The sequence below is a fragment of the Bos grunniens genome, chromosome 10 (assembly GCF_055505025.1).
Source record: "Bos grunniens cultivar Pamir isolate PY7600 chromosome 10, Bosgru_T2T1.0, whole genome shotgun sequence".
NCBI classification, from domain to species: Eukaryota; Metazoa; Chordata; class Mammalia; order Artiodactyla; family Bovidae; genus Bos; species Bos grunniens.
Genome location: NC_141174.1, coordinates 95,253,600 through 95,271,364, shown reverse-complemented (window position 1 = coordinate 95,271,364; position 17,765 = coordinate 95,253,600). Strand labels below are relative to the sequence as shown.

Below are 17,765 nucleotides of genomic sequence, written 5' to 3'. Positions count from 1 at the left end.
TTTGGGATTGGAATGAAAACTGACCTTTTCCAGTCCTGTGGCCACTGCTGATTAGAACGAAAACTGACCTTTTCCAGTCCTGTGCCCACTGCTGAGTTTTCCAAATTTGCTGGCACATTGAGTGTAGCACTTAAATAGCATCATCTTTCAAGATTTGAAATAGCTCAACTGGAATTCCATCACCTCCACTAGCTTCATAGCAATGCTTCCTAAGACCCACTTGACTTCACATTCCAGGATGTCTGATCACCATCATGGTTATCTGGGTTATGAAGTTCTTTTTTATATAGTTCTTCTGTGTATTCTTGCCACCTCTTCTTAATATCTTTTGCTTCTGTTAGGTCCATACCATTTCTGTCCTTTATTGTGCCATCTTTGCATGAAATGTTCCCTTGGTATTTCTAATTTTCTTGAAGAGATCTCTAGTCTTTACCGTTCCATTGTTTTCCTCTATTTCTTTGCATTGATCACTGAGGAAGGCTTTCTATCTCTCCTTGCTCTTCTTTGGAACTCTGCATTCAAATCTGTATATCTTTCCTTATCTCCTTTGCCTTTCACTTGTCTTCCTTCCACAGCTATTTGTAAGGCCTCCTCAGACAACTATTTTGCCTTTTTGCATTTCTTTATCTTTGGAATGGTCTTGATCACTGCCTCCTGTACAGTCCATAGTTCTTCAGGCACTCTATCAGATCTAATCCCTTGAATCTATTTGTCACTTCTGTATAATCATAAGGGATTTGATTTAAGTCATACCTGAATGGCCTAGTGGTTTTCCCTACTTTCTTCAATATATATCTGAATTTCGCAATAAGGATTTCATGATCTGAGTGAACCACAGTCAGCTCCTGGTCTTGTTTTTGCTGACTGTAGAGAGCTTCTCCATCTTTGGCTGCAAAGAATATAATCAGTCTTATTTCTGTATTGACCATCTGGTGATGTCCATGTGTAGAGTCTTCTCTTGTGTTGTTGGAAGAGGGTGTTTGCTATGACCAGTGCATTCTCTTGGCAAAACTGTTAGCCTTTGCTCTGCTTCATTCTGTACTCCAAGGCCAAATTTACCTGTTACTCCAGGTATTTCTTGACTTCCTCCTTTTGCATTTCAGTCCCCTGTAATGAAGAGGACATCTTTTTTGGGTGTTAGTTCTAAAAGGTCTGGTAGCTCTTCATAGAACCATTCAACTTCAGCTTCTTCAGCATTACTGGTCGGGGCATAGACTTGGATTACTGTGATATTGAATGGTTTGCCTTGGAAATGAAGAGAGATCATCCTGTCATTTTTGAGGTTTCATCCAAGTACTGCATTTTGGACTCTTTTGTTGACTATGATGGCTACTCCATTTCTTCTAAGGGATTCTTGCCCACAATAGTAGATATAATGGTCATCTGAGTTAAATTCACCCATTCCAGTGCATTTTAATTCAATGATTCCTAGAATATCGATGTTCACTTTTTGCTATCTCCTGTTTGACCACTTCCAATTTGCGTTGATTCATGGACCTAACATTCCAGGTTTCTATCCAGGTTTCTTTACAGCATCAGTTGCTTCCATCACCAGTCACATCCACAACTGGGTGTTGTTTTTGCTTTGGCTCCATCCCTTCATTCTTTCTGGAGTTATTTCTCCACTGATCTCCAGTAGCATATTGGGTACCTACTGACCTGGTGAGTTCATCTTTCAGTGTCCAATCTTTTTGCCTTTTCATACTATTCATGCAGTTCTCAAGGCAAGAATACTGAAGTTGTTTACCATTCCCTTCTCCAGTGGACAACTTTTTGTCAGAACTCTCCACTGTGACCTGTCCGTCTTAGGTGGCCCTACCCAGCATGGCTCATAGTTATATCCAACTCTCTTTGGAATAAATTAAATAAGCAACTCAGGAAGTAAAAAGGCAATGGAAGAAAATACATGCATGGTTCTCTCTTAAAGAGTTGACCTTAATTCCTTAATGAGAACTTGAGTTTGCTCGTTTGTTTGTTGTTTTTTAGCCACATTGTGTGGCTTGTGGCATCTTAGTTCCCGGAACAGGGATTGATCCCTGACCACAGTAGTTGAACGTGCCTGAGTTCTAACCACTGGACCACCAGGGAGCTTTGAACTTGAGTTTTCTTTTAGCATACATCCCTTGATTTATGAACTGTGGGGTTACATTAGTCCTGTTATTTCTCTTAGTGATGCATATAAATTTTTAGATCTTGCAAATAATCCTATCTCAAATTATTTTGAAATTTTTGTCCATCTTATTTTGCCAGGACATAAAAAAAGGTAAAGCTGATAATACAGAGATTCCTCTGTGCTTTCATTCCCAGCATATAAAAGTTGTAGTCACGTGGTTTGTGTGTATGTGTTCACAAATGTGTATGTAAAATAATTGGAGAGGAACATGTTAACAAATTAACACAATCTGTTATTTAAAGTCTTGGGATTTGACTTTTTCATTTTCTTGACATTTTAAAAGGTATTTTTTATAATAAATAAAAATGAAAGTGGAAAAGTAAGTCAGACATTAATTTGAAAATTACTACATTAAAATTTGAGTAGTAAGAAAAAAAAATTGAGTAGTATTCTTAATTTATTACATTTAATTCACTCTAGTAATGGTAATTTAATCACAGTCTAGAGTTTTTATGGGTACTTAATCTGTTCAAACAAACATTTTGAATATTTGAGGAATTTAAAAATATTTGTTCTTAAGATACATAATGGTTTTTTGAGGGAGGTGAGGGGGTTATTGAGTTTGATTATCATATGTTAGAAATAAGAAGCAAGTTCCGCCTTGAAACCTACTATAGTTTAGTTTTCCCTCTTTCTCTTCTTTGCCCTCTTCCTTCTTCTCCTGTTCAGTCCTCTGTTTATCTCTCTTATTACCCTTTGTATATTTTGCCTGTTTCCTGATAGATTAATTCCAAGTGACTTTGATCAATATGCTAAGCACTTGTGATATTATTTATATAGTTTTGTGTGCTTTTTTATAAGGAGTAGGAACTTTAGCACATAAAACTTACTTAGAATTCCTTCTGAAAACTTCTAATTTTCCAGTCTACTATCACCAAAAATAGAGGTTGGCATTGCATTTTTTAAGTGGTAACCTGAATAGTCAGTGGTAGAATTAGACTGGAAAAATTTGAATATTTGCAGAGAAAATGTACTTTTAAACCAATATGCTAAACTACAAGGACCTGGAGTTCTTTCCTTTGAGCTGTACATTTACTGTTTGTGCTTCTGAGCTGAAGTGAAACAGACTGTATTCTATAATATCAAACAATAAAAATGTTTGACTGTTTTCTTTCTCAAAGAAACTTTTTGTTTATAAGGCACGATTATATCCATTCATAGGCCTTGGGACTATATATGTGACTATATGTGAATGCATAGTATCCACAGGACAAATACTTCTTTGGAAGAAAACAAACAAAATTCTGTATGATCTGTGAACTTCAGCTTTTTTCAAGGATACTCAGAGTGTACCCTCTTCCCTTTTAGGGTCTCTTTATCTTAAAGAGAGAAAAGTAGGACAGGTGATTATCACAGCTTTGGATATTTGGCTTAACTTTAGTAATAATAAGTATTGATTGAGGTTTTATCATGTACCAGACATGCATTGGAGAAGGAAATGGCAAGCCACTCCAGTGTTCTTGCCTGGAGAATCCCAGGGACAGGGGAGCCTGGTGGGCTGCTGTCTATGGGGTCACACAGAGTCGGACACGACTGAAGCGACTTAGCAGCAGCAGCAGCAGACACCATACTGGTACATAATAAAAGGGAAGATCAGCATTTCTAGGCTTCCCTGGTGGCTCAGACCGAAAAGTGTCTGTCTGCAATGCAGGAGACCTGGATTCGATCCCTGGGTTGGGAAGATCCCCTGGAAAAGGAAATGGCAGCCCACTCCAGTATTCTTGCCTGGAAAATCCCACGGACAGCAGAGGTCCGTGGGGTCGCAAAGAGTCGGACACAACTGAGCGAAGGGAAGAAACACCATACTAGGCACTTCCATTATATGCTGCCCTCACAAAGCTGTTTGAAATAATACTAAATCTCACTTCCCAGAAAAATATGGAAAATTATTGTACTTTGTTATAGTATGTGATCACCTCTGTTAGGAGCTCCCCCTTTCAATTTTGGATTTTTAGGTAAAAAAACTCAGTGAGAACTAATGGAAAGAATACAGATAACCAGTACTAATGAGAAATTTTAGAAATTTGAAAATAAGAGAAATACTAAAAACAAAAGAAGAATCACCATAATAACATAAATGATAGTACCAAAAGTAGCATGTAGAGATCCAAGTATACTAAAGCTTAGTATGATGTTTATCTTTCTTCAATGATTTTTCTTATATTTAGATAGAATTGAAGAATATTTAATCAAAGAAATTAGATTTAACAAAGTAACTTAATTGCCCAAGGTAGAAATATAAGCTAGAATTTTTTAATATTAATGCAGCCTGGCAAGCATGTAAATTGTAAATATTCTTACATTATAAGTCTCAAAAGCTTTAATAAACCAGTTTAACCATTAAATATCATAGGAAAATAAGGCTTATAAAATCAAAAGTTGTTAAGCTATAGACTTGTCCTTATGTATATATTAAAATAAGGGAAAATTAATAGTATTTTTAAATAATTAACTTCAGAAAAGCAGTTTTTCTCCCAGTCTTTTAATGTGAATAAGTGACCTTGCTATGTGAATAAAAGAATTAAGAAAATGATATAAACTGAGTTCAACCATATAATAAATATTTATTGACCACCTACTCTGTGCCAAGCACTGTGTGAGGCATTTGGTATACATCAGTGGGAGAACCACGTTCACTGCCCTCATGGAACTTAACGTTTCCATGGGGAGGCAGACAGCAAACCTAGTAAGTAAGTATGTCAGGGAGTGATGAACGTAGTAAGTGAACTATGCAAAACAGTAGGGCGTTGGGAAGAGGGATGGGAGGGATAACCAGGCTACAATTTTAAATAGGGAGTCAGGGTATGCCCTCATTAAGAAGGTGACATTTAACCCAAGACTTGAAGGAGATAAGGGAGTCTAGTCAAAGAACTGGCCAAAGAACCCTCCAGGAGAAAGGAACTGTCGGTGCAAAAGGCCTCAAGGTCAGAGCGCCTCACAGATTTGAGAACAGCAAAGTTGGACAGCAGTGAGCAAGCAGGGGAGAACATTAGGTATGAGGGTAGACAGGTAACAGGTAAGAGTGATACAGATTCTGTAAAGATTTGGGGTTTTATTCTAGAGTGAGGTGAGGTACCATTATACAGTTCTTAGCAGAGGAGTCATGTGACCTAACTCATGGTTAGAAGAATCAGTTTGGATACTGTGTTGATAATTGACTATAGGAGGGCAAGGGCAGGAACAGAAACGATTTAAGAGGCTATTGCAATAATCCAGGAAAAAAATAATGGTGGTTCAGACTAGTGTGAAAATAGTGAGAGAAAGTTACATTCCTGTTAGACTTTGAAAATAGAGCCCACAAGATTTCCTGACAGTTTGGATGCCGAGTGTATGAGAAAGAGGAGAGTCAAGAATGACTGCAAGGTGTTTTGCATTATCGATTGGAAGGGATTAGAGTTGCCCCCAGATGAGATGCTGCTGCTGCTGCTGCTGCTGCTAAGTCGCTTCAGTCGTGTCCGACTCTGTGTGACCCCATAGACGGCAGCCCACTAGGCTCCCCCGTCCCTGGGATTCTCCAAGCAAGAACACTGAAGTGGGTTGCCATTTCCTTCTCCAAAGCATAAAAGTGAAAAGTGAAAGGGAAGTCGCTCAGTTGTGTCCGACTCTTCGCAACCCCATGGACTGCAGCCCACCAGGCTCCTCCGTCCATGGGACTTTCCAGGCAAGAGTACTGGAGTTGGGTGCCATTGCCTTCTCTGTCAGCTGAGATGAGGAAGGCTGAAAATTGAGCTGGTTTGGGGGATGGAGGCAGATTAGAAGGTCCATTTCGGACTTGTTAAATTTGAGATGTCAGGCAGGCATTTGGACTAGAGCTGTTAACTTGGAAGTCATTAGCATGTAGATGAAAGTAAATCTGTGCCCATGAAACTGGATATATGTTGCCATGGGGCATCATGTTGCAATGGGGCATCAACAAGGCAGCAAAGGTAACTGAAAACTACGTGTCTCACGACTTTGCCTGGCGCCAATATTGCTTATAGCCCAGTCCTTCTCACCAATTAAGGACTAAAATCAATTCTCAAGAGATTGGGGACTAAGTAATATACTATATGTGAAGTAGTAGGCATTCAATAATTGTTTCTTTTCCTTTCATACATTTCACCATTTAAAGGAAAATGCAGCTTAAAGGTAGGCTGTCTGCATCTAGCCTCTTCATTCTTCAGTAGTGTTGGTCTGGGAAAATTATGAATGAATTACACTCACCTGTTTTACTAGAAAATGAGGCTATTGGATTACTAAAGCATAAGGCAAAATACAGGATAATATTTACACTGAATGTGAAAGCTGAAGAGAAGAATATTCAAAGGATAGCAGAAAATCAACCTGTATTTCCTTAGTTACCAGTGGTTCTTATACTTCATGGCACACTGGAATTATTTGGGCATCTCTTAAAAATATTTATATCTGACTTCTAGACTTTCTGACCTACTTAGTATGGCATATAAGCTGGGCATCAAGGGTTTTAAGATCTCTACAGTGGATGTAATGTGTAGCAAAGTTTGATAACTATTGTGATATACAGGTTTTTATTTTTTTCCTAATGGAACCATCACTAATACAGTATTCAAATTTCATTTTATAATTTACTTTTTTCTTTGCTGGTACTAAAAATGAAAGCAACTCTCAAGAAAAGGTCCTCTTAAGGGCATTATGCTAAGGGAAATAAGTCAGAGAAAAATACTGTATAATCTCACTTACATGTGGAATGTAAAACCAAAAACAGAAAATTCACAGAGAACAGATTGGTGGTTGCCAGTGGCAGTGATGGGGAGTGGAGTGAAGGGGTGAGAGGTAGTGGGTGGGGGAAATAGGTAAAGGGAGTCAAAAGGTGTAAGCTTTCAATTATAAAATAAGTCATGCAAATGTAATGCACAACATGGTGACTATAGTTAATACAACATTGTATTGTTGAAAATTGCTAAGAGAATGGATCTTAAAAGTTCTCATCACAAGAAAACCATTTGTAACTATCTATTTCTGCTTTATTAACTATGCCAAAGCCTTTGACTGTGTGGATCACAATAAACTGTGGAAAATTCTGAAAGAGATGGGAATACCAGACCACCTGATCTGCCTCTTGAGGAACCTGTATGCAGGTCAGGAAGCAACAGTTAGAACTGGTCACGGAACAACAGACAGGTTCCAAATAGAAAAAGGAGTACGTCAAGGCTCTATACTGTTACCCTGCTTATTTAACTTATATGCAGAGTACATCTTGAGAAATGCTGGGCTGGAAGAAGCACAAGCTGGAATCAAGATGGCCAGGAGAAATATCAATAACCTCAGACATGCAGATGACACCACCCTTATGGCAGAAAGTGAAGAGGAACTAAAAAGCCTCTTGATGAAAGTGAAAGTGGAGAGTGAAAAAATTGGCTTAAAGCTCAACATTCAGAAAACGAAGATCATGGTATTTGGTCCCATCACTTCATGGCAAATAGATGGGGAAACAGTGGAAATAGCGTCAGACTTTATTTTGGGGGGCTCCAAAATCACTGCAGATGGTGATTGTAGCCATGAAATTAAAAGATGCTTACTCCTTGGAAGGAAAGTTATGACCAACCTAGATAGCATATTCAAAAGCAGAGACATTACTTTGCCTACAAAGGTCCATCTAGTCAAGGCTATGGTTTTTCCAGTGGCCAGAAGAAAGCTGAGCGCCAAAGACTTGATGCTTTTGAACTGTGGTGTTGGAGAAGGGACTCTTGAGAGTCCCTTGGACTGCAGGGAGATCCAGCCAGTCCATTCTAAAGGAGATCAGTCCTGGGTGTTCTTTGGAAGGACTGATGCTAAAGCTGAAACTCCAGTACTTTGGCCACCTCATGCAAAGAGTTAACTCACTGGAAAGGACTCTGATGCTGGGAGGGATTGGGGGCAAGAGGAGAAGGGGACGACAAAGGATGAGATGGCTGGATGGCATCACCGACTCAATGGAAGTTAGTTTGAGTGAACTCCAGGAGTTGGTGATGGACATGAGGCCTGGCGTGCCGCGATTCATGGGGTTGCAAAGAGTCGGACATGACTGAGCGACTGAACTGAACTGATGGTGATGTTAAAATAGAAAAAAGGGAAGGGGAGAGCAGGGGGTCAATGGGGAGAGAAGGGCCTTAAGGCAGAGTAGAATAAACGAGCCTGCTGTAAATCATCCAAATGAGAAGTTATGGTCATAATGTGTTGTAGATTCATGGCAGCTATTCACCTGGCTGTTTATTTGTAGTATGTGAAAAAAGTGAATGTGTTAGTTGCTCAGTCATGTCCAACTCTTTGCAACCTCATGGACTGTAGTCCCAGCCCAGGGATCAAACCTGAGTCTCCTGCATTGCAGGCAGATTCTTTACAGTCTGAGCCACCAGGGTAGAAGAGCCCCAAACTGGAGGCAGCTGTGATGTCATGATAGCTGCATTAGATCTGGAGTAAGAAGACTTGGAGTGAAATCCTAGATCTTTTGCTTTTTATCAAAGCCATGGTGGGCAATTCATTTAACCTTCCTGAAATTCAAATTTCTTTCTCCCTAAATGAAAATGAGCAAAGCTATTTTCTGTGGTTGTTTTAATTGTTTTTAAAAGCTAATGTATGTGAAGGTAAATTATAAAGAGTTATATTAAGATCCTAAAGAATTATTATTTGAAATTAACCTCAGAAGTGACATGACATTGCAAAGTGTAATGATTTCCTGCAAGGGGATAGATGTTTTTTTCCTGTATTTTTTCACTGATTTAAGAATGGAACTCTGCAAACAGTATTAGTAAATGCTATTGAACTTACATTTGGCAGGGCAAGTGTTATTTTGTATTTATTTCTCATACAGTGCATTGTGCTGTGCAGTGATTATAGTCACCCAGTTGTGTCTGAGCTCCTCTGTCCATGGGGATTCTCCAGGTGGGAATACTGGAGTGGGTTGCCATGCTCTCCTCCAGGGGATCTTCCCAACCCAGGGATCGAACCCAGTCCTCTCACATTGCAGGTGGATTCTTTACTGTCTAAGCCACCAGGGAAGCCCATACAATGCATTAAATAGGGGGGAAAAAATGAACTTTGGACACAAATGTTGTCACTTATCAAATCTCTGTCAGTAGGCATGTTCCATAACTCGGGTTTCTTTTCTCTTTATATTGGGGATAATAATATCTACCTTCCAGGCTGATGGAAATATTCAAGTATAAAGCACCATGTGTAAAGCACCATGTGTAAAGCAAATTCAAGTGTAAAGTACCATGTGTAGTGACTGGCACAGTGTTGGCAGGAAATGTTAATTTTACCCTTTCTTCCCTCCATGAGTATAAATCTTGGGATAATAATTTTAAAATCTGAGTACTAATTATTTCTCAGTAGCCAAAAAATCTTAACTGTCATTTTTGTTTTGCTGATTTCTATGTCATTTTAAAATGACATCCCTCTCCCAAACCCTTGCCCTCCATGAATGCTTTGAAAAACATGTTTGTTTTGTATGCTTTTTCAGATAATAAAAAGAGCCATTTTACCATTAACTTTTTTTCTTTTCTTCAGGTTTACACCATGGGTAGCACAAAGGAGAAGAGTGATGGCACAAAGGAGAAGAATGACAATTACAAAGACGATCTTCTGCTTAGGATGGGACTTAATGATAATAAAGCTGGAATGGAAGGATTAGACAAAGAGAAAATCAACAAAATTATAATGGAAGCCACAAAGGTATGTTTCTTCTTCCTTTCAATATCTTTAATTTAGTAACCTTTTTACTTTTTAAAAAAAGGAAATTATTAAGTTCTAGATGACACTTTAAGTATTTAAATATATAAAATTGTTAAGCTCCAGTGCGTGTAGAATAATCTCCTTTCTCTGCTAATGCTTTTGCATTCTGCTTGGTACTTAACACGCACATAGTATGCTTGTTAAAGCAAAATAACGTGTGTCTTCTTTTTCAGCCCTTTTTTCCCACCTCAAGAGGAGAATACTACAATTGCAGGTTTTTTTGTTTTTGTTTCAGTTATATCTTGGAAGTCTTTCTGTATAAGAAAGTAAAGATCTTCCCTCTTTTTTATGCCTGCATAGGTGGATATACTATGATTTATTGAACTAGCCAGAATCTTTGTTAATGAACATATAAGTCATTTCCGGTCTTTTCATCTTTACACATAATACTACAGTAAATAACCTTGTATTTCATAACTTTATTACATATGTGCAAATATAACTACAGGAGAGATTCCCTGAACCAAATACAGATAGCTTGAAAGGATATACACATGTGTATTTTTCAATGAATTGCTCAATTGCCCTCCTTATTAGTTGTATCAATTTACATTTCCACTGCCAATATATAAGAATATATTGAATCCATACCAGCACAGTGTGTTACTGTACTTTTGGATTTGCCAGTCTTCAGTAATGCAGTGTAGTGTTAATTTATGTTTCTCATCCAATTCCAAAATGTTTGTAAGATACCATTAAAAATACAAAGATAAGTAACATACTAGAGTAAAATATCTATTTGCAAAACACACATCTGTTAAAGGACTTATATCCAGAAAATATGAATTATTCTTACAGCTCATTAATGAGAAGACAACCCAATCAAAAAATGTGCAACACATATAAATAGACACTTTACTAAGGAAGATATAAGAATGGCTCATGAGAAGATGTTCAACATTAGTCATTAGGAAAAAGCAAATTAAAACTACAATGAGGGACTTCCCTTGTGGTTCAGTGGTTAAGAATCCTCCTTCTACAAATGCTAACAAGTCTGAAAGGGGAAATTAACAGTAACACAATAATAGTGGGAGACTTTAATACCCCACTCACACCTATGGATAGATCAACCAAACAGAATTAGCAAGGAAACACAAAATTTAAATGATACAATGGACCAGTTAGACCTAATTGATATCTATAGGACATTTCACCCCAAAATAATGAATTTGACCTTTTTCTCAAGTGCACACATAAAATTCTCCAGGTTAGATCATATCCTGGGCCATAAATCTAGCCTTGGTAAATTCAAAAAAATTGAAATCATTTCAGGCATCTTTTCTGATCACAGTGCAGTAGGATTAGATGTCAACTACAGGAAAAAAAGTATTAGAAATAAAAACATATGGAGGCTAAACAACATGCTTCTAAATAACCAACAAATTACTGAAAAAATCAAAAAAGAAATCAAAATATGCATAGAAATGAATGAATGTGAAAACACAACAAGCCAAAACCTATGGGACTCACTAAAAGCAGTGCTAAGGGGAAGGTTCATAGCAATATAAGCATACCTCAAGAAACAGGAGAGAAATCAAATAAATAATCTAAGTTTACACCTAAAGCAACTAGAAAAAGAAGAAATGAAGAACCCCAGGGTTAGCAGAAGGAAAGAAATCTTAAAAATTAGGGCAGAAATAAACGCAAAAGAGACCATAGCAAAAATCAACAAAGCTAAAAGCTGGTTCTTTGAGAGATAAATAAAATAAACAAACCATTAGCCAGACTCATCAAGAAAAAAACGAAGAAGAATCAAATCAACAGAAATGAAAATGGAGAAATCACAACAGATAACACAGAAATACAAAGGATCATAAGAGACTACTATCAGCAGCTATATGCCAATAAAATTGACAACTTGGAAGAAATGGACAAATTCTTAGAAAAGTATAACCTTCCAAAACTGAACCAGGAAGAAATAGAAAATCTTAAGAGACCCATCATAGAGAAGAGCTAACACCTATCCTAGACATTACTTTGCCCACAGAGGTCCGTCTAGTCAAGGCTATGGTTTTTCCAGTGGTCATGTATGGATGTGAGAGTTCGACTGTGAAGAAAGCTGAGCACCAAAGAATTGATGCTTTTGAACTATGGTGTTGGAAAAGACTCTTGAGAGTCCCTTGGACTGCAAGGAGATCCAGCCAGCCCATTCTAAAGGAGATCAGTCCTGGGTGTTCTTTGGAAGGACTGATGCTAAAGCTGAAACTCCAGTACTTTGGCTGCCTCATGCGAAGAGTTGACTCATTGGAAAAGTCTCTGATTCTGGGAGGGATTGGGGGCAGAAGGAGAAGGGGACGACAGAGGATGAGATGGCTGGATGGCATCACTGACTCGATGGACGTGAGTCTGAGTGAACTCCAGGAGTTGGTAATGGACAGGGATGCCTGGCGTGCTGCAGTTCAAGGGGTCACAAAGAGTCGGACACGACTGAGTGACTGAAGTGAACTGACTGAACACCTATCCTACTCAAACTCTTCCAGAAAATTGCCAAGGAAGGTAAACTGCCAAACTCATTCTGTGAGGCCACCATCACCCTAATACCAAAACCAGACAAAGATGGCACAAAAACAGAAAACTACAAGCCAATATCACTGATGAACATAGATGCAAAAATCCTTAACAAAATGCTAGCAAACAGAATCCAACAACATACTTAAAAAATCATACATCATGACCAAGTAGGCTTTATCCCAGGGATGCAAGGATTCTTCAGTATTCACAAATCAATCATTGTGATACACCACATTAACAAATTGAAAGATGAAAGCCATATATTTATCTCAATAGATGAAGAGAAAGCCTTTGACAAAATTCAACATCCATTTATGATAAAAACTCTACAGAAAGCAGGCATAGAAGGAACATGTGTGGTGTGTGCTTAGTCACTCAGTCGTGTCTGACTCTTGCGACACCAAAGACTTTAGCCTGCCAGGCTCCATGGGATTCTCCAGGCAAGAATACTGGAATGGGTTGCCATTTCCTTCTCTAGGGGATCTTCCTGACCCAGGAATCAAACCCAGGTCTCCTGCATTGCAGGCAGACTCTTTACTGACTGAGCGACGAATAACTCAACATAATAAAAGCCATATATGATAAACCCACAGCAAGCATTATCCTCAAAGGCGAAAAATTGAAAGCGTGTCCCCTAAAGTCAGGAATAAGACAAGGGTGCCCACTCTCACCACTACCATTCAACATTGTTTTGGAAGTTTTAGCCACAGCAGTCAGAGAAGAAAAAGAAATAAAAGGAATCCAGATTGGAAAAGAAGAAGTAAAACTCTATTTGTGGATGACATGATCCTCTACATAGAAAACCCCGAAGACACCACCAGAAAATTACTAGAGCTAATCAGTGAATATAGTAAAGTTTTAAGATATAAAATTAATACACAGAAATCCCTTGCATTCCTTTACACTAACAATGAGAAAACAGAAAGAGAAATTAAGGAGTCCCACTCACCATTGCAATGAAAAGAATAAAATACTTAGGAGTAAATCTACCTAAAGAAACAAAAGACCTATATATAGAAAACTAAAACACTGATGAAAGAAATCAAAAAGGACACAAATAGATGGAGAAATATACCATGTTCATTGCTTGGAAGAATCAATATAGTGAAAATGAGTATACTACCCGAAACAATCTATAGATTCAATGAAATCCCTATCAAGCTACCAACAGTATTTTTCACAGAAGTAGAAAAAATAATTACACAATTTGTATGGAAATACAAAAAACCTCGAATAGACAAAGCAATCTTGAGAAAGAAGAACAGAACTGAAGGAATCAACCTGCCTGACTTCAGACTATACTACAAAATTACAGTCATCAAGACAGTATGATACTGGCACAAAGAAAGAAATGTAGATCAATGGAACAAAATAGAAAGACCAGAGATAAATCCACACACCTATGGACACCTTATCTTTGATAAATGAGGAAAAAATATACAGTGGAGAAAAGACATTCTCTTTAACAAGTGGTGCTGGGAAAACTGGTCAACCACCTATAAAAGAATGAAACTAGAACACTTTCTAACACCATACACAAAAATAAACTCAAAATGGATTAAAGATCTAAATGTAGGACCTATAAAACTCCTAGAGGAAAACATAGGCAAAACACTCTCTGACATAAATCACAGCAAGATCCTCTATGACCCACCTCCCAGAGTAATGGAAATAAAAGCAAAAATAAACAAATGGGACCTAACTAAACTTAAAAGCTTTTGCACAATGAAGGAAACTATAAGCAAGGTGAAAAGACAGCCTTCAGAATGGGAGAAAATAATAGCAAATGAAGCAACTGACAAAGAATTAATCTCAAAAATATACAAGCAGCTCATGCAGCTCAATATCAGAAAAATAAACAACCCAATCAAGAAAATGGGCCAAAGAACTAAACAGACATTTCTCTAAAGAAGACATACAGATGGCTAACAAACACATGAGAAGATGCTCAACATCACTCATTATCAAAGAAATGCAAATCAAAACCACGATGAGATACCATCTCACACTGGTCAGAATGGCTGCTATCAAAAAGTCTACAAACAATAAATGCTAGAGAGGGTATGGAGAAAACAGGATGCTCCTACATTGTTGGTGGGAGTGTAAACTAGTACAGCCACTATGGAGAACAGTGTGGAGATTCCTTAAAAAACTGGAAATAGAACTGCCTTATGACCCAGCAATCCCACTGCTGGGCATATACACCAAGAAAACCAGAATTGAAAGAGACACGTGTACCCCAGTGTTCATCGCAGCACTGTTTATAATAGCCAGGATATGGAAGCGACCTAGATGTCCATCAGCAGACGAATGGATAAGAAGGTTGTGGTACATATACACAATGGAATATTACTCAGCTATTAAAAAGAGCACATTTGAGGTTCTAATGAGGTGGATGAAACTGGAGCCTATTATACAGAGTGAAGTAAGTCAGAAAGAAAAACACCAATACAGTAGATTAGCACATATATATGGAATTTAGAAAGATGGGAACGATGACCCTATATGCAAGACAGCTTAAGAGACACAGATATAAAGAACAGACTTTTGGACTCTGGGAGAAGGTAAAGGTGGGATGATTTGAGAGAATGGCATTGAAACATGTATAATACCATATGTGAAGTAGATGACCAGTCCAAGTTTGATACATGAAACAGCACTCAAAACAGGTGCACTGGGACAACCCAGAGGGATGGGATGGGGAGGGAGGTGGGAGGGGGGTTTGGGATGGGGGAACACATGTACACCCGTGGCTGATTCATGTCAATGTATGGCAAAACCCACCACAATATTGTAAAGTAATTAGCCTCCAATTAAAATAAATTAATTAAAAAAAAAAAAGAATTCACCTTCTAATGCAGGGGACACGAGTTCAATCCCTGGTTGGGCAACTAAGCCCAACTATAGAAGCCCATGTACCACAACTAAAGAAGCCCCCTGCATGCCACAATGAAGACCCAATGTAGCTAAAAAAAAAAACAAAAAAAAACAAAAACCACAATGAGATACATTCATAGTATTATAGCCTAGAATCACTGTAATAAAGACAAACAGTAACAGATTTTGCAAGGATATGGAGAAATTGGTATCCTCATACATTGCTGGTAGACTTGTGAAATGCTTCTGCCATTTTGGAAAACAGTTTTGCAATTCCTCAAAGGGTTAAGTAGGGAGTTGCCATGTAACACAGAGATTCCACTCCCAGGTACATATCCAAGGAAGATGAAAACATGTGACCACATAAAATATGTACACAATTGTTCATTGCAGCATTTTTCATGATAGCCATAATGTAAAAATGATCTCAGGGTCCATCAGTCTTATAAATAGGTAGACAGTATGGTCACTGATGGAATGATAGATGATTTTCTAAAAGTTACTTTCTATATTTTATTTAATGGCTAATATTAAATATTTAAAAGTACTGTTTACTTAGAACAGACTACTAATTATTTCTCCATTAAAAAAAATGATGGGTTTGTTTGAGATTAGCAGAGAATTGCAGCTCAAAGACTGCAGCCATAGTAAGCCACATGCAAGTGCTCAGCAAAAATAAAGAGAACTCTTTCCAAGAGGAGAAAAGGAAGTTGGCAAGGGTATATAGTAAACAGAGGCCATTACTTTTCATTGGCTGAGTTGTTGCCAGGAAAGTCTTTGTTCTTTTTGTTGCTTTCTGCTATCATCGAAGGGGGCCAGAGCTCCTTCTTCTGATCTCTGAGTATTTAATTGAGGTTTCTGTTAATTTTTTACAATGATTTTTCAATGAACGTAAAGGAGATAATTGATGACCCAGCTGACTAAGTGATGTGCCCAGAGGATCCCACCTAGGATATGCTCTTATTTCCCAAATGCAGATCTATACTCATCTTGGAGAGTTTGTGCTGTGCTTACTGCCTCACAACAATCTTGTGATTTAGGTAACTATAAGTTCATTTTACAGATTAGGGAGCCTGAGGCATAATAAGATGAACTTTAGGGTCACCGAGCTAGTAAGTAATGGAGGTAAGTTTTGAATTCAAGCCATTCTCTTTCTAGAGTCTGTCCTCTTAGCCATCAGTTCACAGTGATGCTTTCCTTCAGCCCTTTTTCTTACGCTATGCATTCTTTTCCTACATTAGGGATCCAGATTTTATGGAAATGAGCTCAAGAAAGAAAAGCAAGTCAACCAACGAATTGAAAATATGATGCAACAAAAAGCTAAAATTACCAGCGAGCAGCTAAGGAAAGCACAATTACAGGTATTAATTCAATTGCTAAATATAGTAGGAGCTGGTAGAATAATAATTGGTAGTTAAAATGCATCATGGTCAAATTATAACCGAAAACAAGGTGAAACGTAAATGTTTGTTACATTGTAAGGGATAAAAATGTAACAAATGTGCATACAACTTTGTAAAAATTGCTCTATGTTTTTACATAAAGAACCACACCTAAGTATTGTCACCTCTATTAGAGTAAGTAGAGCCTTAGGTTAAGTAACTTACCCCGTTTTATATGACAGGTAGTTGCCAGAGCTAGGATTTAATCCAAAGCGTTTGTTCTTTTTATTATATACATACGTTGCAGCTGGAAAAGGCCCCAAGATAAATGTGACATGTTTTTTGAAAAACTAATTTTTCAAAAAAGATTTGGGGGAACATGTTAACTAATTAAATTTGAAAGTACTTTGAAATGTAGTTGTGTTACAGTAAAAGTCACGTAAATGGTAGAATGCCAAATGTACATGAATTTTTAAGATAAAACACAAGACTTCTAAAAGTTTGGGGTCGTTTGGCTTCTTTGGCATCTTTGGGGAATAAATGCTTAATTTCCTGTGGTATTACAAGTTCTTTCAATAGAAAAGTTTGAAAAGAGCCAGTCAATAAGGCATTAGGTGGTAGATTGAGAACTCAAGGCAGTAAAACTAAAGTTTACATTTAGAGAGTTTTACCCTCTATCAAAATCTGATTCAGTTATACAAAGTACTTTAAGCTATAACATAGCAATAAAACTATAACATTAATCAAGTGTGCTATAAAATTCTTCTCATGATGGGAGTTCAGATATTATAAATTTTGTTTTCTTTACCAAACTAGTATGTCATTTTTTTTGGACATATGCTTTCCTAGAGCACAAGCTAGTTTTTGATCTTCTGTGTTAAGTAGTCTGCTATCGTGACTGAAGATAATTTGTCAAATCATTTTTAGTGTTTCGTGGCAGCTCAGCCTATGGAGGTACATGACATTGTGATGATCATTGGTATTTGTGTATCTTTGCACTCTTGTCCTGTTATTTTCACCAAAGATTGTACCATTTTACATTTTCAACATAAAAATGCTGGTTTCCTCACATACTTGTGTAAAACTCAATT

General features: G+C 37.6%; 1 protein-coding gene across 4 annotated transcripts in view; it reads left to right on the top strand.

Moving 5' to 3' along the window:
• Positions 1 to 17,765, top strand: part of POLK (DNA polymerase kappa) — an 81,053-nt gene that overhangs the window by 32,819 nt on the left and 30,469 nt on the right. For all 4 annotated transcript variants that reach the window (XM_086323205.1, XM_086323207.1, XM_086323206.1 and 1 more), the window contains exons 2-3: positions 9,680 to 9,844; positions 16,534 to 16,653. In XM_086323205.1, coding sequence (XP_086179331.1) covers positions 9,680 to 9,844; positions 16,534 to 16,653 — 285 coding nt within the window. The remainder of the gene's footprint in view (positions 1 to 9,679; positions 9,845 to 16,533; positions 16,654 to 17,765) is intronic.